The sequence below is a fragment of the Salmo trutta genome, chromosome 19 (genome assembly GCF_901001165.1).
Source record: "Salmo trutta chromosome 19, fSalTru1.1, whole genome shotgun sequence".
NCBI lineage: Eukaryota > Metazoa > Chordata > Actinopteri > Salmoniformes > Salmonidae > Salmo > Salmo trutta.
Window position 1 is genome coordinate 18,509,892 of NC_042975.1, and position 27,825 is coordinate 18,537,716.

General features: G+C 40.8%; 3 protein-coding genes across 6 annotated transcripts in view; all 3 read right to left on the bottom strand.

Moving 5' to 3' along the window:
- The window catches only part of arhgef12b (Rho guanine nucleotide exchange factor (GEF) 12b), a 102,704-nt gene extending 95,484 nt beyond the window's left edge, over window positions 1-7,220 (bottom strand). For 2 of the 3 annotated variants that reach the window (XM_029699952.1, XM_029699951.1), the window contains exon 1: window positions 6,119-7,220. In XM_029699952.1, the coding sequence (XP_029555812.1) occupies window positions 6,119-6,150 (32 nt within the window). In that variant the 5' untranslated portion in view covers window positions 6,151-7,220. The remainder of the gene's footprint in view (window positions 1-6,118) is intronic. The other variant, XM_029699953.1, reaches the window with a different exon arrangement.
- Window positions 7,221-10,528: 3,308 nt separating this feature from the next.
- Window positions 10,529-12,204, bottom strand: tlcd5b (TLC domain containing 5b). The gene is made up of 3 exons (XM_029699954.1): window positions 12,094-12,204; window positions 11,463-11,660; window positions 10,529-11,325 (listed from the first exon to the last, which is right to left on the bottom strand). The coding sequence occupies exons 2-3, from the start codon at window positions 11,650-11,652 to the stop codon at window positions 10,793-10,795; spliced, it is 723 nt and encodes a 240-aa protein (XP_029555814.1). The 5' UTR covers window positions 11,653-11,660; window positions 12,094-12,204; the 3' UTR covers window positions 10,529-10,792.
- Window positions 12,205-14,706: 2,502 nt separating this feature from the next.
- Window positions 14,707-27,407, bottom strand: pou2f3 (POU class 2 homeobox 3). 2 transcript variants are annotated; one of them, XM_029699956.1, is made up of 13 exons: window positions 27,252-27,407; window positions 26,811-26,867; window positions 22,788-22,822; window positions 21,198-21,299; window positions 20,740-20,851; window positions 20,408-20,496; window positions 19,860-20,036; window positions 18,894-19,035; window positions 17,041-17,174; window positions 16,432-16,596; window positions 16,125-16,164; window positions 15,619-15,730; window positions 14,707-15,377 (listed from the first exon to the last, which is right to left on the bottom strand). In XM_029699956.1, exons 2-13 carry the CDS (start codon window positions 26,857-26,859, stop codon window positions 15,335-15,337), a joined length of 1,200 nt encoding a protein of 399 aa, XP_029555816.1. In that variant the 5' UTR covers window positions 26,860-26,867; window positions 27,252-27,407; the 3' UTR covers window positions 14,707-15,334. The 2 variants fall into 2 exon arrangements, with proteins under 2 accessions (XP_029555816.1, XP_029555815.1); XM_029699955.1 differs by lacking the exon at window positions 27,252-27,407 and having other exon boundaries at window positions 26,811-26,973.
- Between the last annotated feature and the right edge of the window lie 418 nt (window positions 27,408-27,825).

The following is a 27,825-nucleotide window of genomic DNA, read 5'->3' on the forward strand; positions in this document are numbered from 1 at the left end:
CAACTGTGAATGGTCCTGGTGCACCAAAGAAATGTGTAAAGTGTAGCCAGCTTTGATTTGGTGTCACTCCTATCAAATCCCATTAAGAGCATACGTCATTGACAGAAAAACTTGAATCTTTGCATATCGTTGTGTTGTTGTCCTCCGGTGGCTAGGTAGCCAGCTAGCTAAAATGATCCCTTTCCTAAATTAGCCATGGATGGAGATAGGGATTTGGACGTATGGTTTTAGTTCATTCTCTGTACTGGCCAGTGATTATAACGACGATTCTGATCCAACCATTAATTCATACATTGTTGTGCCCCTGGCCTGAGAGGATGGAAGTTCAACATGTAGCTAGATGTAGAAGGCTAATGCTAACGAGCTATTGTTACACATGAATGGAAGTTAGGCTAGCGAGCAAGCATTATAGTCAGGTAGCCTATGACAACAAAAATATAAAAGTGTGTACTGTATGACAGAATGATCGTCAACATGAAAGAGAGGAGGATGGCATTGCTGTTTCTCTAGAAGTACAGTGAGTCAACATTTTTCTATTTGCACGAACATACACACGCACACAAACACACACACACACACACACACACACACACACACACACACACAGAAATCAGAACACAGAAATCAGAACAATGGACAGCCACATCATATTTAGTTTACATGGATTGGACTAAATTGCTTTTGGTATCAATTAGTTGTCACTGTATTAGACTAAGCAGAGGTGATTTGATGATGTTGAAATCTTGGCGTTGAAATGGTGCTGGAATAGTGGAGGCAGCTCCTGTTTTCTTTGCGACTTGCGGTAACGCTGTGGTTCTAAATCAATAGTTGTTTAGTGGTCTGAAAATGTTGGAAACATTAACTTGCCTGACCATGCTGTAGGTCATGTAACTGTCTGTTACTGTATATGCAATATTCTTTGTGGACTGCACTGGACAGAGGTTGCTATCCGGTTTTGTGATAAAACAAAGGTGTGCCACTGTCTTCTTCTTGTTTCGGCCTTTAGGCCTATATATCCCAGTCGCGAGGCATATGAGTTAACAGGTTATAGAGCAAACCACGCAATTATCACAACACATTGGGTGTGGGGGGGGGGGGGGTCCCCAGTGATTTTACCCATGCACCGCTACTGTATATGATTTCCCTATAATCAGCAAAAACATAAAGCCACTTAATTGTGAGGTATTATTGGTCACTGTGTTGATATATTTCAACATGTGCAACCACTACTTCATTTTTTAATTTAACCTTTATTTAACTAGGCAAGTCTGTCTACATCTGTCTGACTTCCTCCATGTGTAGGAATATACTACAGATGTTAAGATATTGGTATCTCTAGACAGTCATTCATATGAAATAAAAAGTGATCATTTCTCATAAGAGTGAGATAAACATAACTGGTCAATTCAACTGAACTCAGCAGCAACTTTGCATGATTACAGAAAAGTAGACATGACTAAATTACATTCAGAACAAACATGTTCTAACATAGTTATAACACTGTCACAGAACCGAACATGTTCCAACATAGTAAAACAATGTAACAGAACCAAACATGTTCTAACATAGTTATAACACTGTCACAGAACCGAACATGTTTCAACATAGTAAAACAATGTAACAGAACCAAACATGTTCTAACATAGTCAAAACATTGTAACAGAACCTCTGCTCAAACAAACAGGGCCCTTGATGCTGTAATTTGTCAAGGGCGTAGAATGACAGGGAGGCTCAGCTCATACCCATTCTGCACCGCTCTGGCCAGCGGCTCTGTCAAGAAGGGCTGGTGGCCTGGCCGGGCTGACAGACATTGTTTATCAGTGATGTCACCACTTCCCGTGAGGGTGGGTGAAAATACCCAGATCAGCTAAACTCAGTGACAAAGAGCAAAGAGACCCAGTCGCATATCCCAGCCTTCATCAGTCATTCAAGCATGATACTTCCAACAGGCCCTGAACACCCTGGCCCTCTGTGGGAGTCAGTCATAGACATACAACCAGAAGAGGTTTTCTGGCAATGAAACAAACTATACATGCCAATAGTGCTCCGATATTCAACTGACAAAGGGCAATCCATTTGGTCTGTGTTAGTGTGATCAATATCTTAATGAAAAGATCAGTCAAATACAGCGAGGATCTCTAGACGTAAAATAAGACTTAGTGCGTTGCATGCAGGGTGTGGGAAATTCAGTTGAATTGCTGTATCACTTATGTGCTGTCCGAAACCATATTTTAATCTTCACTAACCTACATGTTTGATTTGCTGCTTTCAACCAAAATGAAATGGAAATAAAACGCTCATGCTCCTTCTGTTGCGGACCCTCTGGAGAAATAGCAGTCTAGGAGGACAACCAAAAGGGGCCCAAAGAAGTAAACACTTCACAATAATAGGGAGGGACTCCAACAAAGCCGGAGTGGTGCTGCTCCACTATGCTGGTGCTCTCTCCTTAAGCAGAGGCGATGGGCTAAGCATACAGAGGAGATGATGATCATGATGACCCTGCTTCCTGGCTTGGCCTATCAGCTCATGGCTGTATCCGGCCCTGGGTAGTGCATGTTTTCTTGGGAGCCTGCAAAAGTCCCTGCTTAATGCAGGGTTGTGCTGGGAGGTGGAGGAACTCATCTGCCTGGGCACTGTGAAGGAACTCCACCCACTAGCATGCCATTATGCAGGTGGGCACCAGAGGTAGGATATACCGGCGCCACTGCCAACACAAAGGGCTTTTGGCTATAGGCAAACCCCTGAAAATGTGCATAACCCACAGCATTTTGTAGGGGGCATGGTTGGATCGTTTAGAATGTTGATAATATTCCACTAGTAAAGGTCAATGCATTTGGGCGATTCCAGCATTATAGATGTTACATTTGCACGCAAAATCACAACTTGTCTCATAGAATGGACAAACAAAATATAAATTAAACTTTTGATGTGTGTGTCTATAGTACCCCTTGGGGGGAGTGTATATCCAAAAAAGCGGACTTCTAAATATTAGCATGTTGGAGAAATAAAGCAAATAAGAGGTGCTATGGATGTTACATGAAATGGATAAGCTTTTTGAGAAGACTGAACATATTAGCAAAAGTCTGTGAGTTTGTCTTAGATCAAAAACATAGTTAACCATTTCGAAGGAAAGGCTTGGCTGAACACAAAAATTATCGTTTTAAAAAGATTGTCATTCCCATTATTACTTTAGGGAGGAAAACTACTGTTATGGATGTTACAACCTCCGTTATGGATGTCACAGTCTGAAATAGACATTCAAATCTTAAAGATGTATTGATCAAAAGCTACAGTATCATAACACATTTGTTATCATCTGAAATGTTTCTCAAATGTAGTATAGTAAACTAAAGATTTTCATGCTCAGGTGACTTTCCCACAGAATAGCCCATATTTTTTAAATTAGCCAATCAGCTTGAAGCAGGTTCTTGGGGCCTGGGACATGGCATTATCACGTTTTTTTATATATATATATATATATATATAAAAAAACGTGATAATGCCATGTCCCATATATATATATATTCTATAAAAAAATAGAATACCAAAGCTGTAAAACATGATCCTAAATATAAACCATAAACTTAGGGAATACAATTGGTGTTTAATATGAGGGTTTCAGCATTAATTACCTAAATGACTGAACATTCCGGTAGTTTTGCAAGCCTGAGTACCTTGACCTCTGGAAAGCCACATGACATGATCATGAAACCAGAAGCTACAGTCCTGGAAATAAAAATGGGGTTGGCTTGGTGATACAAAAACATCAGATGCAAGCAAAACAATGTGAAGGAGGCAGTGGTTGCACAACAACTGTGCAAAAAGATAATAGATTAATCTTGTTATCTGTATACAGATTATAGAGGTTAAAGACATCAAAACACTATTTGACTTTTGAGGCCAATCATGAGTGCCTCTAGCTTTTGTCTTTCCTAAGAAGAGTGCAGAGACAGTGGAGTGTCAAAATGGTACAAATACATGAAGTACTGTGAATGTGCTGGAAACAAAACTGCTGAAAGAAATGTATTTTCCATTCCCTGACATTTAGGCTAGGAAAGTGCAATGAAAGGAAGGCCAGCCGAAGCATTCAAGACTGGCACCAATGGAAAGCCTTTACAACAGTTCTAAAAATCCAAATGCTTTTGGGTTTAAGAAGACTCCATTTCATTCCAAAATTCCTTGTCATGACACAAATACGATGTCAAGAGCAAAGGAGCAAAGGGCTGTCTACTCTCCTATAGCATGTTTTGTTGTTGTCCAGATATGTTGGTGGGTTTATTCGATGGGGCAGACTATTCATGTTTCAAATAGGAATATATTAGACAGAGCTGCATGACTCTTTATTCCACATGATAGAGTGTAGTTTCTGTATTGTATTGTTTCTGTATTGTAGTTTCTGTATTTTATTGGTAGCCTAGCAGTTGGAGCATTGGGTCAGGTAGACTAGCAGTTAGAGCATTGGGTCAGTAACCGAAAGGTTGTTTGTTTGAATACCCGAGTCAACAACTTGAAAAATCTGTCAATGTGCCCTTGACCAAAGCACTTAACCGTATTTTGCTCCAAGGGCGCCATACTATGGCTGACCCTGTAAAACAACACATTTCACTGCACCTGTATGTGACAATAAAATATATATATATATTTGTTTATAGTTTTCAGGTTTGGTTTTGAGCTCTTGCCACAGTAGCACCTGTTAATGTCCTCTCCCCCTCAATAAACAGGTGACTTAATGTTGAATACACTCCAATACAAGACTCAACATGGATAATTCAGCTGGTTCCCAACCTCCCAAAGCCAGTTTTAAGTCCCTGTGAAACCAGTGATACTACATAGCAATCTTTACACAACCACACCAAACTGAGTTGGGCACAGATTCCAGGTTATCAGGTTATCCAAAGGCAAAGGAAGTCCTCTTCATCCATTGGGGTGGCAGGTAGCCTAGTGGTTAGAGCATTGGACTAGTAACTGGAAGGTTGTAAGATCGAATACCTGAGCTGACAAGGTAAAAATCTGTCGTTCTGCCCCTGAACAAGGCAGTTAACCCACTGTTCCTAGGCCGTCATTGAAAATAAGAATTTGTTCTTAACTGACTTGCCTAGTTAAATAAAAATAGCACAGGCTACTGTCACCACTCAAATCCCTGTGCTTTGCTATCCACTTTCACTGGAGGACAGCACATAGAATACCCATATCATATTTGGTATATGACATTTCTAGGATTAACAAGACATGCAATAATGTTCCTGGTACTAAGGCAGCAATACTTGAATAGGAGACGTTTCAGAGGGGAGATGCCCCACACGGAGTATATCCTATTACATATGGAGCAAATCAGACTAATCTAATCACATTAGAAACGGGGAAAGAGGGGTTTGATAACAAACAACAAATGATTTGGTCCCGTGGGGTATACTACAAAGCAAGATCAATGACTTAGCTAGCCCAATAATGGACTAAAGGAGACTAACGTCACTCCTTGTAGTCCAAGGACCTTACATGTTCTGTTTAAAGGCGAATTGTCTCTCGCAACCAAAACAGCCATCTAAACGTGAATCAATTCTCAATTCCGGTAGGGTTCTAGAAAGATTAGAAAAAACCCTCTACTTTCATATCACATCAAAAATAATTTCACAAATGCAAAATATTAACTTACTGTACACTATTTTACCAGTTTTAAGACAGATGGTAGTTCGCATCTATGAATGGGCTATAACTTAGCCAGCTAGCTTCCCAGAACATTCTGAAATAACTATTTATTGTTTAAGATGAGCATTAAATGGACATGGTCTAATTGATTCAACAACCAAAAACACATATCTAAGTTTAGCTTCCTTAATAAACCAGAAAATCAATAGTGTTTTATTTATCAAAGTTAGCTGGCTAACTCGTTGATGCTGCTTTGTATTCCACCTCTGGCCTGAAAACATGACATGGCCAGATCACATTTTGTGCATAGCTAGGCTACATGACAATATACTGCTGGCCACATTAAAATACCAATACATAGCCTTGAGAAGGGAGGGACAAATACAACTGCAAAAGTGAAATGACATTGATTGCGACGCCGTATAGGAGTTGAGCTACCATTCTTACATCGTGGTTATTAGATATGATTTACCTTTCAGGGAGTGTTGACTGTATGCCGCTCATTGGGCTTCCGTTATGTGTTTTTCCCCCGACGTAGGCTTTTTTATCCAACTAGCATTTTCACCAAAATGACAACCTCTGTATTTTGGAGAATGACTACGTCTTGACTTTTTCAATGTCCGTTCAAGAGCGTTCCACAACGATGAAAATGATTTGAATCCATTAAAATGAGAAAATATACATGGGCTATTCCACAGTGTAGACTTGAATTCGTTGGCTTATTTTGTTTATTCCAGCTATTGATGTAAAAAATGTGTCCAGAAAGAGAAATCAGAGGTAAGTATAAACATGTTCTTCTTTAAAACCATTACCGGGGCGTGCATGAAATAACGCAGTTACATTGATAACACTGAATGTGGTGAAATGTTCCGAGGAAATAAAAAGTTAACCTCTCAATATCTTCAGGAGAAACATTAAATGCGAACACATTGTAGCCTGGGCATCGCCTGCCGCTGTCAGCAATAGTCTTTGTCAATGGACCACAGGGAAAATATTAGCAGACTGGCAACCTATTTGTTTCCATGAGAAATACCACTCCACAAAGTTACTCCTTTGAACAATATCTTGACAAGACTCGTCCTTGATCGCCGAGAAGACTCCTGGTCATAGTTTTCCTTTAATTAAGTTATCTCAAATGAAGCTTGGCTTCTCTCGAGTGTTCCTTATTTTTCCTTCCGAAATGTTTTCATGGTAACATTCACAATTCGCCCCTAATGTTACCCCAGACGAATTTCGTCCTTCATGCCCCGAATAATTTCCTCAACTTTGACAACAATGATCCTCGCCGCGTTCTAAAGGTTTTCCGAATCCCCCGTTAATTTACATGAGTGATCTTCACTTTCGTACAGGCCTCTCGTTCTTTACTGTACTGTAGTGCGGATGGAAAAAGGAAACGCTTTCCCACCCCCACCCCCCAACAGGGAAAAAAAGCTCCTTTCCTCTGTCCGAACACATCATTCGTAACAGCAACTTTTGAAAGCAACACACGGATCTCGACAAATTCCGTTTTCTGAAGCCTAGTTCCTATTTGAATACTTTTCATGGAATTACATGCATTGAAACCCAAACGACAGAGTACATTTTCGGAATAGAACTTTCAAAACGTTGTCAGCAGCTAGTTTGGCTGGCCAGCAAATGGGATCGTCATGATTCTAAAGAAAATGCTAAAATACAGACCAGTAGATGGCCAATTTATTGCACATGATTCCAACGGATAAATGAAATAAATGTTTATTCAGCTATCAATTTTGAGGTTATTCAGGATTACAGTTGAAGTCAGAAGTTTACATACACTTAGGTTGGAGTCATTAAAACTAGTTTTTCAACCACTCCACACATTTCTTGTTAACAAACTATAGTTTTGGCAAGTCGGTTAGGATATCTACTTTGTGCATGACACAAGTAATTTTTCCAACAATTGTTTACAGACTTTTTATTTCACTTATAATTCATTGTAGACCTCGACAAGTCTGGTTCATCCTTGGAAGCAATTTCAAGACGCCTGAAGGTACCAGGTTTATCTGTACAAACAATAGTACGCCAGTATAAACACCATGGGAACACGCAGCCATCATACCGTGTTCTGTCTCCTAGAGATGAACGTACTTTGGTGTGAAAAGTGCAAATCAATCCCAGAACAACAGCAAAGGACCTTGTGAAGATGCTGGAGGAAACAGTTACAAAAGTATCTATATCCACAGTAAAACGAGTCCTATATCGACATAACTTGAAAGGCCGCTCAGCAAGGAAGAAGCCACTGCTCCAAAACCGCCATAAAAAAAGCCAGACTACGGTTTGCAACTGCACATGGGGACAAAGATCATACTGTTTGGAGAAATGTCCTCTGGTCTGGTGTAAAAAAATAGAACTGTTTGGCCATAATGACCGTCGTTATGTTTGGAGGAAAAAGGGGGAGGCTTGCAAGCCAAAGAACACCATCCCAACCGTGAAGCACAGGGGTGGCAGCATCATGTTGTGAGGGTGCTTTGCTGCAGGAGGGACTGGTGCACTTCACAAAATAGATGGCATCACGAGAAGGAAAATTATGTGGATATATTGAAGCAACATCTCAAGACATCAGTCAGGAAGTTAAAGCTTGGTTGCAAATGGGTCTTCCAAATAGACAATGACCCCAAGCATACTTCAAAAGTTGTGGCAAAATGGCATAAGGACAACAAAGTCAAGGTATTGGAGTGGCCATCACAAAGCCCTGACCTCAATCCTATAGAAAATTTGTTGGCAGAACTGAGAAAGTGTGTGCGAGCAAGGAGGCCTACAAACCTGACTCAGTTACACCAGCTCTGTCAGGAGGAATGGGCCAAAATTCACCCAACTTATTGTGGGAAGCTTGTGGAAGGCTACACGAAACGTTTGACCCAAGTTAAAGAATTTAAAGGCAATGCTACCAACTACTAATTGAGTGTATGTAAACTTCTGACCCACTGGGAATGTGATGAAAGAAATAAAAGCTGAAATAAATCATTCTCTCTACTATTATTCTGACATTTCACATTCTTAAAATAAGGTGGTGATCCTAACTGACCTAAGACAGGGACTTTTTACTAGGATTAAATGTCAGGAATTGTGAAAATCTGAGTTTAAATGTACTTGGCTAAGGTGTATGTAAACTTCCGACTTCAACTGTATATATATAGAGATAGATACCATAGGCTATATAAGTATTAGGCCTAAATGACTCAAGTCTGAAGTGCTTTAGGCTACAGCCACAATTTGAGCCACAAATTCTTTGTTAATCATTTATAGCATCATATATTCTGCATGACAGTCTGTTTTGTGGTGTATTCTATACACTGAAAATAACTAATAGTATTCCCTCCTTTGTCTCCCTTATCCATGAGCAGAGGATGTTATGTCTGGTAATGTATCAGACTTTCCACATCTTTAGCCCATAGCATGGACAATCTAAGCACTTGGTAATTAATCATGGTATAGCCTAGGCCTACCTGCTTAAAGCACTTTATCCGGCTGCATAACATACTATAATAACATAAATTATCTCATCACAAATGAAAATCAATCAGGATTAGTTATTGGTTGTTACAGTCTTATTCATTATTTAGTCATAAAATAACCAAGGTGGTGCATCAAATGCAGTTGGTTATTGTAGGTTTTGATGCCAAAATAGGCCCAATACCTCCATTGATACTTCCAAATATCATTATCAATAGAATAATCTGTACAAAAAGAGATTCCCTAAATCATTGTGTTTAATATAGAAAATGTACCTGCAGACAAACAATAACAGTTTTCAAGGAGTGAACACTTGACCACTTCACTTGCATCATGTGACACTGATAGGTAGGGGCCTACTGTAATGTAGAGGAATTTCCCTCAGTGCAATTTCAATCTTGGGGGCACACTATCTCATGATGCTCTTGGAAACATAACATTAGCGTATACTGTCACCCAGAGGACATATAATGTATTGCAGCACCAATTAAAAAATAGTTGCAATAGCAGTATATTAGTGAGACTTGCCTCGGCAGTCACATTTTAAATATTGTACAATATTGACCAGACCAGCATATGATCGAAGTACAGCTTAGTTTTGGTTACTGATCAAGGTTATTGAACAATCAGTAACATTCCATGTAAACTGTGATGCAAGGATCAACTTTTTAACTTTAAGCTGCACACACAAAAATCTAGTTCAAGCACAACAACATGGTCCATTACACCATATTGAATACCATTACATTTTAGTCGTTTAGCAGACGCTCTTATCCAGAGCGACTGACAGTAGTGAATGCATACATTTCATTTCATACATTATTATTTATTTTTTTCTGTGCTGGGCCCCCGTGGGAATCAAACCCACAACCCTGGCGTTGCACACACCATGCGTTGCAAACACCATGCTCTACCAACTGAGCTACAGTTGGTAGAGTCTGATAATAGCATGATTTGTTTGTCAGTTTAAATTAGAAATAGTTTGAAATGTGCAATATCTAATTTGTCAAAACTAAAACACATTGACAAGGTATTAACAAACTTCACTGAGGTAGACTAGATTTTCCCTTCTTTTAGCATTCCTATGAGATTACAATAAAAGATGTGTGCTAGAGTTTGTATTCAAACCTCTTCAGTGCCACCGACATCAAACACTGATGTCAAACACTCCCTGTGAGGGAGTTCCACAATTAAAGTCAAAATGAGGTAGAGCAGCATTTGTACAAATGTTGATCAATTGTTCATCAGACATCAAACTCATCAGTTCACCATCAGTAAATGGACGGACGCAATATCGCAGAGCAGCATCCAACTTGTACTGTAGTTCAGCCACCAAGGGTAAAAGCTGATATACACCAGGGAGACTGCTACTGACTGCCAAAATATTTGAAAAACATTTTGTAGTTAAATATGCATTGGAACACACTGCCCAGGCTACAGCAGCTTATTTGCATTTCACTTCTGTTTACGTGTGGGGAAAGAGCCATAAGGATCTGATAGTTTCACACCCCTGAGCCAATCTCAGACCTCCATCCCAGATTTTACATATTGAACCTGGTTAGATGCCCTCCGCTCACAACCACCCAGCAGGTGATCCCTGGAACACAATGTCGGGACTGCAGCTGACGGTCGCCCAATGTGTCTCAGATTAAATACCTCCACCTCACCTCACTCTTCACTCAGTCTTCCCTGTATGTCCATTCACCTCTACCAACTTGCACATCTCATGCCACCTCTTGTACTTTGTCCTGCTTTTCTTGCAGGCAAACTTGGCAATGTCCACCATGAAGACCCAGGCCAGTGTGTACATGGCCAGGCCCCCTCCCTTCATGATGAGGCTGGGCCGGGGAGAGGTGAGCTCACAGTAGAGCATCATGCCACCCACGCCTACACGCACCAGGGCAAAGAGCAGGATAAAGAGCAGGTCCACCGCGTCCCCCCACAGGCTGTCGTAGCGGCCCACCTGCCGGAGGAACCAGCGGGCCTGCAGCAAGGGGTTGGTGATCTCGCTGCCGAAAATCACGGCACATGTCTCCACTGCCGACTTGCCCAGGCCCAGCGCCAACAGGATGCCTGCGATGCTCATGGTGTGGTGGGCCAGCATGACAGGGCCCTCGGTACGGACGCAGATGCACCAGCCAAAGTCGAATAGGAAGTAGCCCAGACTAACCACCAGGGCCAGGATCTGGAGCGGGGTGTTCTCTGTACCTGAGGTCACAAACGGGACAAGGTCAGTTAGTCAAGGTCAATCTCATGCTGCAATTCAAATAGTTGCCATGTATACTGAAATAAATCAAAACTTAATACACCTGCATACTTTGCGGTAACACACATCCATACCTCACCTGCATGTGTTAAAGGCCAGGGCCCATCGATGAAGCTAATGTATGCAGTAAGACATACTATGAGGATCCCATGTGTCAGTGTCACCAGCCTGCAGTTCCACTCCTTACCCCGCTGGCCATTCAGGTAACAGAATGCAAAGTAGAGTGAAATCCAGCCAATCAGGCAGCAGCACACCTCCAAAAGTAGCATTGTTGTCCCTGTACAAGGGAAACCAGAGTCAACTTGACATTACTATGTCAAACAGAGGCAATGCAATATCTAGGCATACACTAGTATAATCTCCGCTCTAGTTTTATCCCCCAATAGCCTAAGCTACATAATATTCATATCACATAATTAAAATATTTAGTGTTCATATTTTACAGTCATTGTTACATTTTGTTAAGTAACTAGGGCTACAATGTGTAAATTGTAGTCAGAGAACATGCTTATTAGTTCAATGCTTAGGCTATGACATTTCAAAACATGTACCATATGTCACACTTTTTTGGTCCAAAACCTAGGCTTTCTTAAGAATACGGTCAAACAACAAAAGAATGTAATACTTGGGCCTAGTAGCCATAATAATAGGCTAGTAACAATCAAGAAGATCATAGCCAAAATGCTAGCATACAACTATAGCCTACATACCTTTATCTTCTACTCTCCAGATGCGTCCTAACCTGGTATTCAGATCTGAAATATCAACTCCAACAAATGTCTGCCATCTTCAGCCTCCATTGGTGTTGCAATGACCTTTCAGATCTGCCTCGAAAGTCATTCGAAAAAGGCCTGGCACATTTGAAACGGAGCGCATATTAACTTTTTCACTGCAATAAAACGTCAAGCAAGCCTACTACAATAAATTAGTCCCCTAGCTAGTCTACATCCCTTGCCCCTGGTTCTCAAGCAGCTTTAGCCTCTTATGAGATTAGTCGATTCCCTCCAGCTACCCTGGCTGTAGAACAAGCAAGAGATATGCAGTCCTACATTTACTGTCTCCTCAACAGACTACATGCAACAGTCTCTATGAATGAAACTTTGATGGTATGAGAATGTAGTGAAATATAGGACATTGTAGTGAATATAGACTAGCCTAGGAAGACAGGTAGCCTCAAAATCTAGACTGAATCATGTTTTAGTAGTGGAGCGTAACAAACTAGCAACAGAGCTGAATTCAGTCTGGATTTCTAGGTGACAGGCATTACAAGCCTGGGAATTAAAAGTGAGACACAAGTGTGCAGGGTCTACCAGCATCATAACACATTCTAGGGAACTGGTGTTTCCATGTTTGATTAGGCTTCTACATGCTCAATGACATGACGATAGACAGGCTACCACATTTTCCCTCAGGACTGTTAGTTAATGACACTTAGAGCTGTGTGTGAAGCAGACAGAAGCAAACAGGCAGCTTTATCTCGCATCCAGATTAACCATAATCTGACTGTGGCAGGACAGTCAGGACTAGGTTGTCTCTGGTTATTGCCCCAAAGTACTCCAGGTCATTTGAGGTGAATGACATCTTACATCTTTGGACTAGGTTGTCTCTGGTTATTGCCCTAAAGTACTCCAGGTCATTTGAGGTGAATGACATCTTACATCTTTGTCTTCATGCAGTAGTAATGACAATTACTACTGTTGAGTGTGTGTTTCATGAAAATAACAAAATGTAACAATGTATGCATTGGACCATTGGTAGATCACACTGAAACACATTGCAGATGGCAAAACGTGATACGCTTCTGAAACATTCCTTAAAAAATACTAGTGCTGATTTAAAAATCTTTATTCTTTTTTCCAAAGCTCTTTTCCCTCTATCATTTCGACTCATTTCACAACCTAAATATATTTAAGCAAACATGATATACAGTTGAAGTTGGAAGTTTACATACACTGAGGTTGGAGTCATTAAAACTTGTTTTTCAACCACTCCACAAATGTCTTGTTAACAAACTATAGTTTTGGCAAGTCGGTTAGGACATCTACTTTGTGCATGACACAAGTAATTTTTCCAAAAATTGTTTACAGACAGATTATTTCACTTATAATTCACTGTATCACAATTCCAGTGGGTCAGAAGTTTGCATTCACTAAGTTGACTGCCTACCTTCAAACTCAGTGCCTCTTTGCTTGACATCATGGGAAAATCAAAAGAAATTAGCCAAGACCTCAAAAAAATTGTAGACCCCTGCAAGTCTGGTTCATCCTCAGGAGCAATTTCCAAATGCCTGAAGGTACCACATTCATCTGTACGAACAATAGTACGCAAGTATAAACACCATGGGACCACGCAGCCGTCATACTGTGTTCTGTCTCCTAGAGATGAACGTACTTTGATGTGAAAAGTGCAAATCAATCCCAGAACAACAGTAAAGGACCTTGTGAAGATGCTGGAAGAAACAGGTACAAAGTATCTATATCCACAGTAAAATTAGTCCTATATCGACATAACCTGAAAGGCCGCTCAGCAAGGAAGAAGCCACTGTTCCAAAACCGCCATAAAAAAGACAGACCACGGTTTGCAATTGCACATGGGGACAAAGATCGTACTTTTTGGAGGAATGTCCTCTGGTCTGATGAAACAAAAATAGAACTGTTTGGCCAAAATGACCGTCGTTATGTTTAGAGGAAAAAGGGGGAGGCTTGCAAGCTGAAGAACACCATCCCAACCGTGAAGCACGAGGGTGGCAGCATCATGTTGTGAGGGTGCTTTGCTGCAGGAGGGACTGGTGCACTACACAAAATAGATGGCATCATGAGGCAGGAAAATTATGTGGATATATTGAAGCAACATCTCAAGACATCAGTCAGGAAGTTAAAGCTTGGTTGCAAATGGGTCTTTCAAATGTACAATGACCCCAAGCATACTTCCAAAGTTGTGGCAAAATGGCTTAAGGACAACAAAGTCAAGGTATTGGAGTGGCCATCACCAAGCCCTGTGGAAGGCTACACGAAACGTTTGACCCAAGTTAAAGAATTTAAAGGCAATGCTACCAAATACTAAATGAGTGTATGTAAACTTTTGACCCACTGGGAATGTGATGAAAGAAATAAAAGCTGAAATAAATCATTCTCTCTACTATTATTCTGACATTTCACATTCTTAAAATAAAGTGGTGATCCTAACTGACCTAAGACAGGGAATATTTACTAGGATTAAATGTCAGGAATTGTGAAAAACTGAGTTTAAATGTATTTGGCTAAGGTGTATGTAAACTTCCGACTTCAACTGTATAAAAATACAAACAATAGGCAACATCATTATTTAGATTGCTGTCTGACATTTTAATATATACACCTTCGCACATTTATTCTCACACCTGAACTGGCCAAATTAACTGCACTGTAAACATACATGGGCAGTTAAATTCAATCCAACTCATACAGCTGCATAGGCTACATAGTGGCATACAGACATACTGTGTCTTATTTTCCGGTGGTCAAATGAAATTGCAGTGATTTGGACTCTAAAGTCAAAACGTTAGAGTACAGTACTGTAAAATACCAGGTAGACCATATTTAGGTCATATTGATCCAGTTTTCTGTATTAGCCACTTGTGCGTGGGCAGTAGTTTAACAGTTGCTGCGTCAACATTTTCTAACGGCAGGTTTAACAGAATCCGTCCCTGACTTTTTTTTTTTTTTTTGCTTCCAATTTGCTCTTATAGATAATGTAGGCTCAAATTCAGTTTGTGCTGCATATGACCTCAGAGGTGCCCTAAACTGATGCTATAAATATTGATTATGACATTTCACATTTGATTCCAAATGCAGACAGTTTCTCAATTGAATTTTAAAAGGTCTTCACGTGTGTCTGCTGGTTTGTATCTATTTCTTTTTCCATTAATTGACATCAATAGTTTTAGTTCTCTTCCACAACAGGCAGGCTTTCTCAGTGGTGATAGGACGTAGGGTTCCATGTGCGATACCATGACCTGTAACGCAAAGATAACAGGTTCATCTCTCATTTGTACAATACCATGTTGCCAATACAGTGTTAGACTAATCTTCTGTGTATCTCCCAAATGGCACCCTATTCCCCATGTAGTGCACTACTTTTGTCCAGGGCCCATAGGGCTCAGGTCAAAAGTAGTGCACTATATAGGTAATGGGGTGCTATTTGGGATATAGACACTGTTCACATGTCCTTGGCTGTGGTGAGCAAGTGTCCCTTACCCTGGTGAGCTGAAGGACTGGTTGACCTGAGAAGTCAGAGCAGCGGAGCCAGACCGGAGTGTTCCGGGCGAAGGCCCACGACTAGGACTATTGGGAGAGGAACTCGATGACACTAGAGCACAGAGGAATACACTCAATTTAACATGCATACTGATTTCACAAGAAAGCTTGACACTTCATACAGTTAGTTTCATAGGTTTGATTTCTCACACAGTGTCGATTTCACAGAAAATGTCTCTATGCCATTTACTTTTTCTTAAATACAGGTCTTAAGTACTACAGACTAAATGAAGTAGTCTTAAATACAGATCTTAAGTACTACAGACCCCATGGAGTAGTCTTAAATACAGGTCTGAAGTACTACAGACTATGTGAAATAGTCTTAAATACAGGTCTTAAGTACTACAGACTATGTGAAATAGTCTTAAATACAGGTCTTAAGTACTACAGACTGTATGGAGTAGTCTTAAATGCAGATTATATCAAGTACATATGGTTACACTTGCCTCCTGAAGCAGGAGGGCTGTATGATCTGGACGTGGATGCCTGAAACAACAGTTACATGATGGCTGGTGAGACAAAACACAAGACAATGCACTGAAAATGTGTTGTAGCGTAACTATGCATTACTATCACACTACTCTTTCATTACACAACTCTTATCATAACAATGAACATTGTTTGAAAGTATACTTTCAAACTGACTTGAAAATAGAGAGCTACTGTACGTATTCAGAGCTGGCCATTTCACCATCAGGAAGAAACATACGTAATTTAACCCAAAACGTTATAACTGAGAGATTTAAGGCTAACCATTCTGGAGTTGAAGTTGTGTGATTTCATTGGTGAGGTGGACACGGGGCAGTAAATCCTCTTCTGCTTCTGTCTGCGGTTACAGAACCACACCCGCACCACCTCCTTCTCCATAGACAGCTGCTCTGAGATCAGCATGATCTCCTCCGAGTTAGGCTTGGGGTTCTGAATGGAAATATTGGTATTAGGTGCTATAAGCATGCATGAGTCTTTATAGTGTCTTGTAATAAGCCATATAATATGTAGCTGCTCTGAAATCAGTGTCATCTCCTCCAAGTTGGGCTTGGGGTTCTAAAAAGTAACGTTGGTAGCTAACACTGTAAAGCCTGCCGACATAATGCTTATGACTTGTTATAAGCATGCATGAGCCTTTATAATGTCTTAAAATAAGCCATAACATATGTGTCAGCATTGCAGCTAACTCAAAATGGCTGCTATGTAGTCACTCAAGTGCCACAACAATGTGCATTATGGTGGATTGTTTTGCTCCCTGGAAAGCATGGAAAGTGCTTTTAAATACGACTTATATCAACAGTTCCTACATTATTTTCAGCATTTATGATTGGAAATGCAGGGGACAATATTAGAGGACAAACAGAGTTAACTCACGTCAAGGAAGCGTTTCTCCAGGGTGAGCTTTATGTTGGTTTCGATGCTTGTCCTCTTTTTTCTTTTCCTTCCATAGCCTTCCATTAGGGGGGGTAGAGAGACAGCGTTGCTCATAGAGTCAGAGGGGCAATTCTCTGATTTGGAAAGAGCATGAACATGATTTACCAACATACATTTCCTCTAAAATACATTTCCAGCCAATATAACAAAATGAATATCCTCTTGACATAGAAATAGTGTGTAAAGTGGAGAAGGTTGAGAGTGGAGCAGGTTGAGAGCTTCAAGTTCCTCGGTGTCCACATCAACAAACTAGAATGGTCCAAACACACCAAGACAGTCGTGAAGAGGGCACGACAAAGCCTATTCCCCCTCAGGAAACTAAAAAGATTTGGCATGGGTCCTGAGATCCTTGAAAGGTTCTACAGCTGCAACATCCTGACAGTTTGAGAGCATCCTGACAGTTTGCATCACTGCCTGGTACGGCAATTGCTCGGCCTCTGACCGCAAGGCACTACAGAGGGTAGTGCATACGGCCCAGTACATCACTGGGGCTAAGCTGCCTGCCATCCAGGACCTCTACACCAGGCGGTGTCAAAGGAAGGCCCTAAAAATTGTCAAAGACCCCAGCCACCCCAGTCATAGAGTGTTCTCTCTACTACCGCATGGCAAGCGGTACCGAAGTGCCAAGTCTAGGACAAAAAGGCTTCTCAACAGTTTTTACCCCCAAGCTATAAGACTCTTGAACAGGTAATCAAATGGCTACCCGGACTATTTGCATTGTGTGCCCCCCCCCCCAACCCCTCTTTTATGCTGCTGCACCTCTCTGTTTATAATATATGCATAGTCATTTTAACTATACATTCATGTACATACTACCTCAATTGGGCCGACCAACCAGTGCTCCCGCACATTGGCTAACCGGGCTATCTGCATTGTGTCCCACCACCCACCACCCGGCCAACCCCTCTTTTACGCTACTGCTACTCTCTGTTCATCATATATGCATAGTCACTTTAACCATATCTACATGTACATACTACCTCAATCAGCCTGACTAACCGGTGTCTGTATGTAGCCTCGCTACTTTTATAGCCTCGCTACTGTATATAGCCTGTCTTTTTACTGTTGTTTTATTTCTTTACTTACCTATTGTTCACCTAACACCTTTTTTGCACTATTGGTTAGAGCCTGTAAATAAGCATTTCATTGTAAGGTCTACACCTGTTGTGTTTGGCGCATGTGACAAATAAACTTTGATTTGATAAAGACATGCAATGGCACATCATGTAAATGACTGAGAAATACCAAACCATCTACAAAATATACATTGAGTGTACAAAACATTAGGAACACCTGCTCTTTCCATGACATAGACTGACCGACCAACTTAATCCAGGTGAAAGCTATGATGCCTTATTAAATCCACTTCAATCAGTGCAGATGAATGAGATGAGAGAGGTTAAATAATGATTTTTTTGCTTTGAGACAATTGAGACATGGATTGTGTATGCATGCCGTTCAGAGGGTGAATGGGCAAGACAAAAGATTAAAGTGCCTTTGAACGGGGTATGGTAGTAGGTGTCAGGCACACAGGTTTGAGTGTGTCAAGAACTGCATCGCTGCTGGGTTTTTCATGCTCAACAGTTTCCCATGTGTATCAAGAATGGTCCACCACCCAAAGGACATCCAGCCAACTGACACAACTGTGGGAAGCATTGGAGTCAACATGGGCCAGCATCCCATGCCCCAACAAATTGAGGCTGTTCTGAGGGCAAAAGCGGAGGTGCAACTCAATATTAGGAAGGTGTTACTAATGTTTGGTATACTCAGTGTATTGTTATACTGTATAGTACCTGCGTCACTCAGCCACTTCTCAAGTAGAGGCTTCAGCTTGCACATGTTCTTGAAGCTTAGGTTGAGGGCCTCGAAGCGGGAGATGGTGGTCTGACTGAAGTCATTCCCATACAGCTTCCCCATAGCCAGGCCTACATCACCCTGATACACACACAGTGAACATATTTGAATCTGATTACGGCAAACTTCCAAATTATAATCTCGTTTCAATCTACGTCATGAATTCAATACCTGTATTACATTATTAATCTCCTTCAAGTGTGTTGACTACAGAAATGTTAAGTCACTTCACTCCTGCCTTTGCGCCAGTGGCGGTTCTAGACCATTTCAACTGGGGGGGCCAAGCTGGGGCTGGTTGTACTGTTAGAGGGGCCAGTTACATTAGACGTTATTGTTGTCATATCGTTTTCTTCACTGTATTGCAGGCATTAGCAGGCAAAAGACCATGTTCATAATCATCATCGTTGCCACTGTCTAATAACGGATGTAAAAAAAGAACGATAGCAAAAATTTGTTATGTAAAAATTATTTCATACTTCACATTCACAGGGGCCCCAGAACCGTTAGTGCTTTGCACTATGTGTGTTTCAACAGTTAAATGATATCAGAATGAGCAAATACACCAAGTACAGAAGTTAGGTGGCATATCAGTAATCAGAGCCAGTGGCGGTAGCTTCAAGGTTAGAGAGGCATGCCAGTAACTGAAAGGTTGCCATTTCAAATCCCAGGACTGACAGGAAAATATCTGGTGGGATTGAGAATCACAATATTAGGTGCCACATATTGCCATTGTGCCCTTATGCAAGACATTTAACCCCTAACCCGTTCAAGGGGCGCTGTTCTGTGGCATCTAGACACTTTTGTTAGTGTATCAGTATTTCTGGTGTCTGGGGGGTTGGGAAAAAAACATAAAATGGCAAAAATAATAAAGTTGTATTGTATTTTGAGCCAGTGGCCCTCGCTACCTGGGTGAAGCCCAGTTTGATGCGTCTCTGTTTGAAGGCCTTGGCAAACTGTTCCAGCTCCTCCAGGTCACTGGCCTCATCCTGCTGGGGGGGGGCCATGTGTTTGGGGACCTGCAGGTGGGACATGTCCAGGTGGCCTTCCATGGACGACGACGTCAGGCCCGACCGACTCATGGCCTTTAGGGAACACAGTGGTGAGTAGGAATACTGTTAAATGGGTGACGAAAGTAAGTGTGTATATGTTTAGCCATGTGAAAATTATAGCACTGTTAGAAACCTTGTACATGCAAAAATGGAATATGTTTGTGTCTTATGCAAATTTCTCTCTTCATAATTCCTCATATTAATATATTTGACTATCATTGGAAGTTCTATGATAAATCCTTATCCCTCTCATGGTCTGTCCTGTAAAGGGTTAATTCTGTTATCAAGTTCAAGGACCCGGATGCATGACCTGTAGTGTTGCCCTATTGATAACTTTACTTACATTTCTCTGCCTCATCCGTATAGCTAATCATGTCAGCTGGTGTAAGAAGTGGGATTTTTACCTGAGGTGTCAATGCTAACCCAGGCTGGTGCTGGAGGAGGCCTGACTGGCTCTGGGTGGGAAAGCTGAGGAGGTTCTGCTGCAGAAGTGCTACACGGGGGAAAAAATACTAATTCATTCAATTTATTTAGAGAAGTATCATAGATATTGTAACTTTCACACTTCCTACATTTTTCAGAAATCCTGTTTGAAGGATTCCCAGTTGGAGGATTCTCTCTCTGCTTATTCTCTCCTGATTTCGGGAGTCCTCAAACTGGTGTAGCTAAAAAACCTGTGACTTTTGGGAAAGTTTCCAGAATATTGCAACCCTTTCATTTCATTGTCCATGTGTACCTTGGTGCCCCGTGTGTTGTGTCTGTGAGAGGAGGAAGGAGGATGGGGGTGAGAGGTGGTGAGAGCCTGGCATAAGCACCAACTGCTGCATGGTGTGCAGGGAGGAGAGCTCCTGTTGAAACAACATAAATACAATCTTAGATTTGTCATTTATTTAACCTTTATTTATCCAGTTGAGTTGTTGAGATACAATCTCTTTCGCAGGAGAGACCTGGATCTAAACCAAAAAACAACCATCCAAATGCCCTCATTACGGAATGAGAGTTTTCTCCCATTCTTAGAAAATGATAAATAATTATAGCTTAACATGACATTAAACATGGGGCCAGGGGCTGTACATATCAAACATATTAGGGTAGGAGTGCTGATCTAGGATCAGGTCCCCCCCATTCATATAATTGTATTAATGATGAACTTAAAGGCCTCTGATATATTGAGACAGAAGATGAGTAACCTACCCCTGATAGCTGGCCACCAGATATTGGGGCTCCTTGTGTCAGGTGACATGTCTTGTGTGATAAGACAGAATGGGGAGAGTCATTGAGGACCTCTGTCTTGATCTGGAAACCAATCACATCACAATATTACTCACTTTTCTATTCCTACTTTTTGATGTTGCAATTGTCTTTAGAAGAATAACAGTACATAAACACAGTCTTGTCGTTTTCACTGGAAATGTGGATATCAATTGTGTGACCAATTGACATAGACCAAATGTCAGCCTGGTTGTTCTATCTTGTCATCTACAGTATCAATGTTATTCCAACTCTGATCCTCCAGTACCCCCAACAGCCCAACTCCAGTCCTCCAGTTCCCCCAACAGCCCAACTCCAGTCCTCCAGTTCCCCCAACAGCCCAACTCCAGTCCTCCAGTTCCCCCAACAGCCCAACTCCAGTCCTCCAGTTCCCCCAACAGCCTAATTCCAGTCCTCGTGTACCCCCTACAGCCCAACTCCAGTCCTCCAGTAACCCCAAGAGCCCAACTCCAGTCCTCCAGTATCCCCAACAGCCCAACTCCAGTCCTCCAGTTCCCCCAACAGCCCAACTCCAGTCCTCCAGTCCCTCCAACAGCACACATTTTTGTTGTAGCCCCGGACAAACACACCTGATTTAATTAATTGAGGGCTTGATGATTAGTTGACAAGTTAAATCAGAAGCTACAATAAAAATGCATACTTTTAGGGGTACTTGAGGACTGGAGTTGGGAAACTGTGTGTGTGCGTATGTGTGCTCCTTGACCGGTTGGGTTAGGCTGCAGGACTTGTTAAACAAGATACGAACTCTGATAAACACCCTCCCCTCAGGCAGTGTAGTATGCAAATAACCCCCAGGACTAAAACAATAAACCTCCCTTTAACAATCTCCCATTGCCAAATGGATAGACATAGTTTAGGAATAACTAAACTAAGATAATAGGTTTTAATAATAGGTGGACATTTTGAGGTATATAAAGAGTAGTGTGAAAAGATGTCATGATCTTAGTGGAACTGTCCAGCACACTCACAATAAGTGGTATTGAGTTCATGTAATATGACACTAGATGTTCTTATTACATGATTTCCACAGACTAGAGAACATTACTTTCAGTATTGACAGACATCACAATCAATATTTCTGTTACATGTACAAGACCAATCTTATTTACAATGACGGCCTTCCCCCGGCCATACCCTAAACCGGGCGACGCCGGGCCAATTGTGCGCCGCCCTATGGGACTCTCAATCACAGCCGGTTGTGACACATCCTGCAATCGAGCCAGGGTCTGTAGTGACGCCTCTAGCACTGCGATGCAGCGCGTTAGACTGCTGTGCCACAAGGGAACCCATATGGTATGAAGTAAAAACCTTTTTTTTAAATATAAAATAAATGATAAACATAGTTTTCCTGTAATGTCCTACTATCTATTCTCTAAGAATTTGTTCTTAACTGACTTGCCTAATTAAATAAAGATTAAAGAAAAAAGAAAAAAAAGTTGCTCACAGTTCAATTCATTCCCACTTATGGATAGCTAATCTGAAGTTAAAATGACATGTGTTTTCTATACTCACTTGTCTGGTGAAGTCAATTCCATTTTGTTCGTTGTCTGCAGGAGAAAGTAAATATAAATGATTAAACAGTCATAAATTACAATGTCATACCTATCCCCAAGCATATTAGGGCCACTTTGTGGTTTTCTGTTTATTAAAATAGGCCTACACCTGAAGTAGCGCTCTGGATAACATTATGGATGATTTTTGATAATTAAGATACACAACTCAATAATAGGCAAATTGCTAACACTTTATAATAACTTTCATGAATAAGGCATAAATGCTTGTAAATGTTTATAAATAGTTGCTAAATTATCATACATTTTATAAATTATTATAAATTGTAACGCTCATAATACTTATAATTGTTAATACATGTTTACAAATGATGTAATAGTTTATAGATAGTTTATGCATTTTATTTCACGAAAGTTATTATAAAGTGTTACAGGCAAACCACATATTGAGACGCCATGCCCACTGAAACTGAGAAGCCCTTGTGCCTCACAAGTGTGTCCTCAATTTGTAGGATAAAAATACACAAGATGTAGTTTATTTAGACAGTTTCTTGGCACTGACCATATATATCCTCATCAGGGCTATAGTGTAAAAAAATCCAACACAGCCATATGGATGATTCACCACCATATGGAGCGCATGATTACAAAGGTTATGATCACATTAACCCTTTAAGATACTGGCACCCTCCCTACAACACAACGATGCCATACGAGAAAGAGAGTTCAAAGGTCTGCTGTGTCAGGTAATCTTCCCTCATTTGAATTTCAAATAGGACCTCTGGGAGTTTGCGGAGAGTGATGTGCCTGCTCGACCCACAGTATGGAAATCTCCCCCCCACCCCCAGGCCAAACTTCCAGTATGGAAATTATGGTGCCATGCAAATCAGCTGCGTAGCCTTGACAACCTTTTCAGGCCTTTCCATTGTAATGTTTACAGACCCCCAGGTGCACTACACACATTGACTAACTCTAAACCCAGAACTATAATTGAACTGGGATAGCATTTGCAACACAGGATAGAACAAAACTTTGAACTCTATGTGTACTGTATTATTATTATTATTATTGTACTATCGTATTATACAGAATTGTCTGGCAGCATCCAAGTACCCTTATGTCAGTTCAATCGCATTTTAACATCGGAAGGCTGGGGATGATGGTATACCAAGGACACACTTATACAATTATTAATCACTGGGAATAGTGGTCAGGTGTGCGTAATGAAGGTTCCGGAGGGATCTGTGACAGAACCCCCCCCCCCCCCCCCCGATGCGTTGCACTAGCAGCGCAATGACACCGGCCTCGAGGACGATCACAGGAACGCAGTGCGGGTCGTTCAGGACCTGATGAAGCTGCCGAAGTTGCGTTGTCGTCGGACGGGCCAGTTGCCGCTGCCAAAGTTGTGGCAGCGTCGGATGGACCAGTAGCAGTGGCGTCGGACTGACCGGTTGTAGCGGCGTCGGATGGGCCAGTTACAGCTGCTGAAGTTGCGTCGTCGGACGGACCCGTTGTGGCTGCCGAAGTTGCGGCAGCGCCGGATGGACCAGTAGCAGCGTTGTCAGACGGGCCATTCCCGCTGTCTTCCTTAATGGTCGATTATTCTGTCACGTTGGTATAAAGGGTTGGGAGACAGGCGCAGGAATGCGTAATCGTTTTTTTTAATTTCATGTAGTTCTATGTACTTTTCTGTGGCTATAATTTTTTTACGGACCGTATATGGCACTCCATCGCTCTGTTTGCATGAAATGTGTAAGGCCCTTTAGACCCTTAGACCAGCCCAGGCCACTGCCTGCATTATTCTAACCCTTATCCTGAAGAGACCATAAACCTTTAGTGGCTCTCTGGATAGTGCTTTCAAAAGTGTATTTGATTTGCACAGCAGCATATTCTAGATGATGGAAGGAGTTGACACTCAGAATAGTCTGCCTGGTTGCATGCTCTTGATGACTACTCAGACAGGTTTTCAGTCTAAACTGAACGCCATGGGACTGCCAGTTTCTGAGTCAAGTGTCAACACCGTCCATCCAGGATACACTGCTATGGAAATCAAATGCACCTCTGAGAGCGATATCTGGAAAGCCACTTTCTGCAATTAATCATTGTAATTATACAATAAAAATATATTGATAACTCAGTAAATAGACTCTTAATTCAGTTTCTGGAAAGAATGTCACCAAAAGATTAAGGTTGTAATATATCATACAATATCAATTAGCTTAGGGGACATCTTCTCAAAGGGAAGGCCTACCACAGCTAAACCCGGACGACACTGGGCCAATTGTGCACCGCCCAATGGGACTCCCAATCACGGTCAGTTGTGATACAGCCTGGAATCGAACCAGGCTCTGTAGTGACACCTCTAGCACTGAGATGCAGTGCCTTAGACCGCTGCGCCACTCGGGAACATATACAGAATTTTCTTTCTGACCTATATTTCATGCAGACTTTTAATTCACTTTTCAATTAGGGAGTCAAGTTGTTAGTTTAATTTTGGTTAATTTGTGTTGAAAAATAACACAATAAAACAATGAACCGCAAGCTGTGTGAAAAGATGCATGATATCATTGCTATCAGGGTAAAATTATTGTGATAATTTCCTCTCTGACCTGATGGTCTTTTATAGTGTTGTGGCTATTAGTGTTAGATTATATGAAATCATATCTGGTGTGATCGTTAGAGGATCCTTTGAGGTGAAGTTGATTCAACATAAAAGGTTAAGGCACCCAGCTGCTGCTGCACTCTGACTTCAAGTTTACTCAACTCTGGGGCAGGAAAGTTCTACTGACATTAATTCCTAGATTTGCCAAAGTTTTTATTCAGAATGTTTTCAAATTCTCCCAATTTTAAGTCCAGCTAACTTGGATATGTAATGTATTTGGACTTTTTACAAGTGATTTGCTTGAATGATAGCTGAGGCAAATGCATGATGGAACTTTAAATGCCTATTTTGTCAGATTTTGTCCAAAGAAAATAACTTCTATACACTATGCTGCTCTATCTGAATCCAAGTTCCACATTTTCATTTAGTTTGTTCTGTATTTTACCACCTCGTCCATATCACCTGGGGCTGTGACAACTTCTCTGCAAACAGCTTGAGGTACACACATTACATCCTGGTAGAGCCGCCAACCAACAGAATCAACACATCCAATTTTAGAAACACTCTCAGAAACACTTATTCCAGTTGTTTTTGGTGGGAGATGTTGGCTGTTGATAAGGTACTATCAATCAGAAAGATTATACAGAGAAATAGTAATTCACTATTCACACTGTGGTAATCAACACACCCTAATGGCCCACTTATCAGCAAAGGACTGTACAAGAAATGTTGAGACACATTTACAGTGTTATTGATAAATACAGCCTATAGCTATCAAAACAAATGTCCAGACACACCAGAACTTCCGAAATAATAAACAACCATAGCAATGTGAAACTGTCATGCTCAGCCTGGAGGCTCCACATACTCTTGCATCCAAAATCCATGACAACATTTGAGTAAGAAAAGCACACACACTAAAACATTTACTGTCAACAATTAGTGTATAATATTCAATGTTATTGGGGGTGTTCTGTTTCAGTAAATGTGTCTGTTTCAGTTAATCATTTCAATTAAAAAAGCAAAATTATCTATTTTTCAATACAAATCTGTATGTAAGTATGTACCACAGATCCAGGGATACTAAGCACACAATGATTCCTCAGAGATATTACATAATTAAAAAGTAGTAAATAATAACAAAATCATATTGTGCTACTAAAAGCTATCAAATAAAGAAATGTTGAAATGAAATGTTTGTAGGGTAATCTTAACATAAGAATAAGCAGAAATGTCTTTCTGTAAGTATATTTTGTTTTTAACACCACTATCACCAAGAAATACATTTAGCAGGAGCGATGGAGAAAAGTAAACATCCTTTTCCAAGATATATGTCATCATAATTTTTTCTGATATGCCTGACAAGAGATAACGACAAACTGACAAATTAAAAGTAGACATTGAAAGGTGAAACATCCTTACCTGCTTGTTCATGGTGAGCCTCTGAGTGTTCCACTCCGTCTGTGCTCATCTTAATATCTGTAAATGATAAATACTGCTGATTTTCCTAAAGGACTGTAACTTCGCTGGAACAATGCAGCACTCAGCTCTACCAGTAAAATGATCTTGAGGTTATTCTAATGCGGCGTACTTTCAAATTTTCTCCCACATGTGATTGCTGTTATAATATTCATAAGTTGGAGGGTATCCCCATTCAGTATTCAGCACAGTTGCTCCAGCTCTCCTCCCTATCTGAACTCACTCAAAACCAAATGGATCAAGTCAACAGACACTCACAAAGTTTGGTGAAATGGCTTAAATTGTTTTACTTTATATTAATTACATTGAATATAAGAATTTAAAACGTGAACAGGTAATTTATAAATGTTTTATTAAAAAAAAATATATATATAAATTACTTACCTGGATTTAACAATTGTTCCACTGACTGGTTTAGATAGTACTATGTGAATATGTCCCTTTTGTCTCTATAAAGATGCTGGTATTGGGATGGAAATGTATAATATCTACTAGTGGTCATCTGCATTTACCTAAGTGGGTGTGGAGGAAAATGCACCTTTTTCAGTACCCCACACAGGCAGATAGAGAGGCATTTGCATACGTCTCTGGTGTGTCCTATCCAGTCTCGTTTTATTTTTGCATAAAACAACAATGGGTTGACTGCGAACTTCGAAAAGTTGCTTTTCAGTGTATGTGTTTGTATAAAGAAATGAATAAGCGGACAGCATGTTGCGATAATAACTTAGCATCAAATCAGGACAAATTGTGGAGAGAATAATAAGCTTTACATCATAGTTATTTGTTACTGTGGAACAAGATTGAAATCTACCAATGGGCAGACAAAATGGGCAGACCGCCAAAATGGGGCCAAAACTTATAGTACCTTTCATGAATCAGCTTTATTTAATAATCAATACATTTGTATTTCATTATTTGTAAACCTTTATAAACATGTGCATTTACAAGCATTACAATT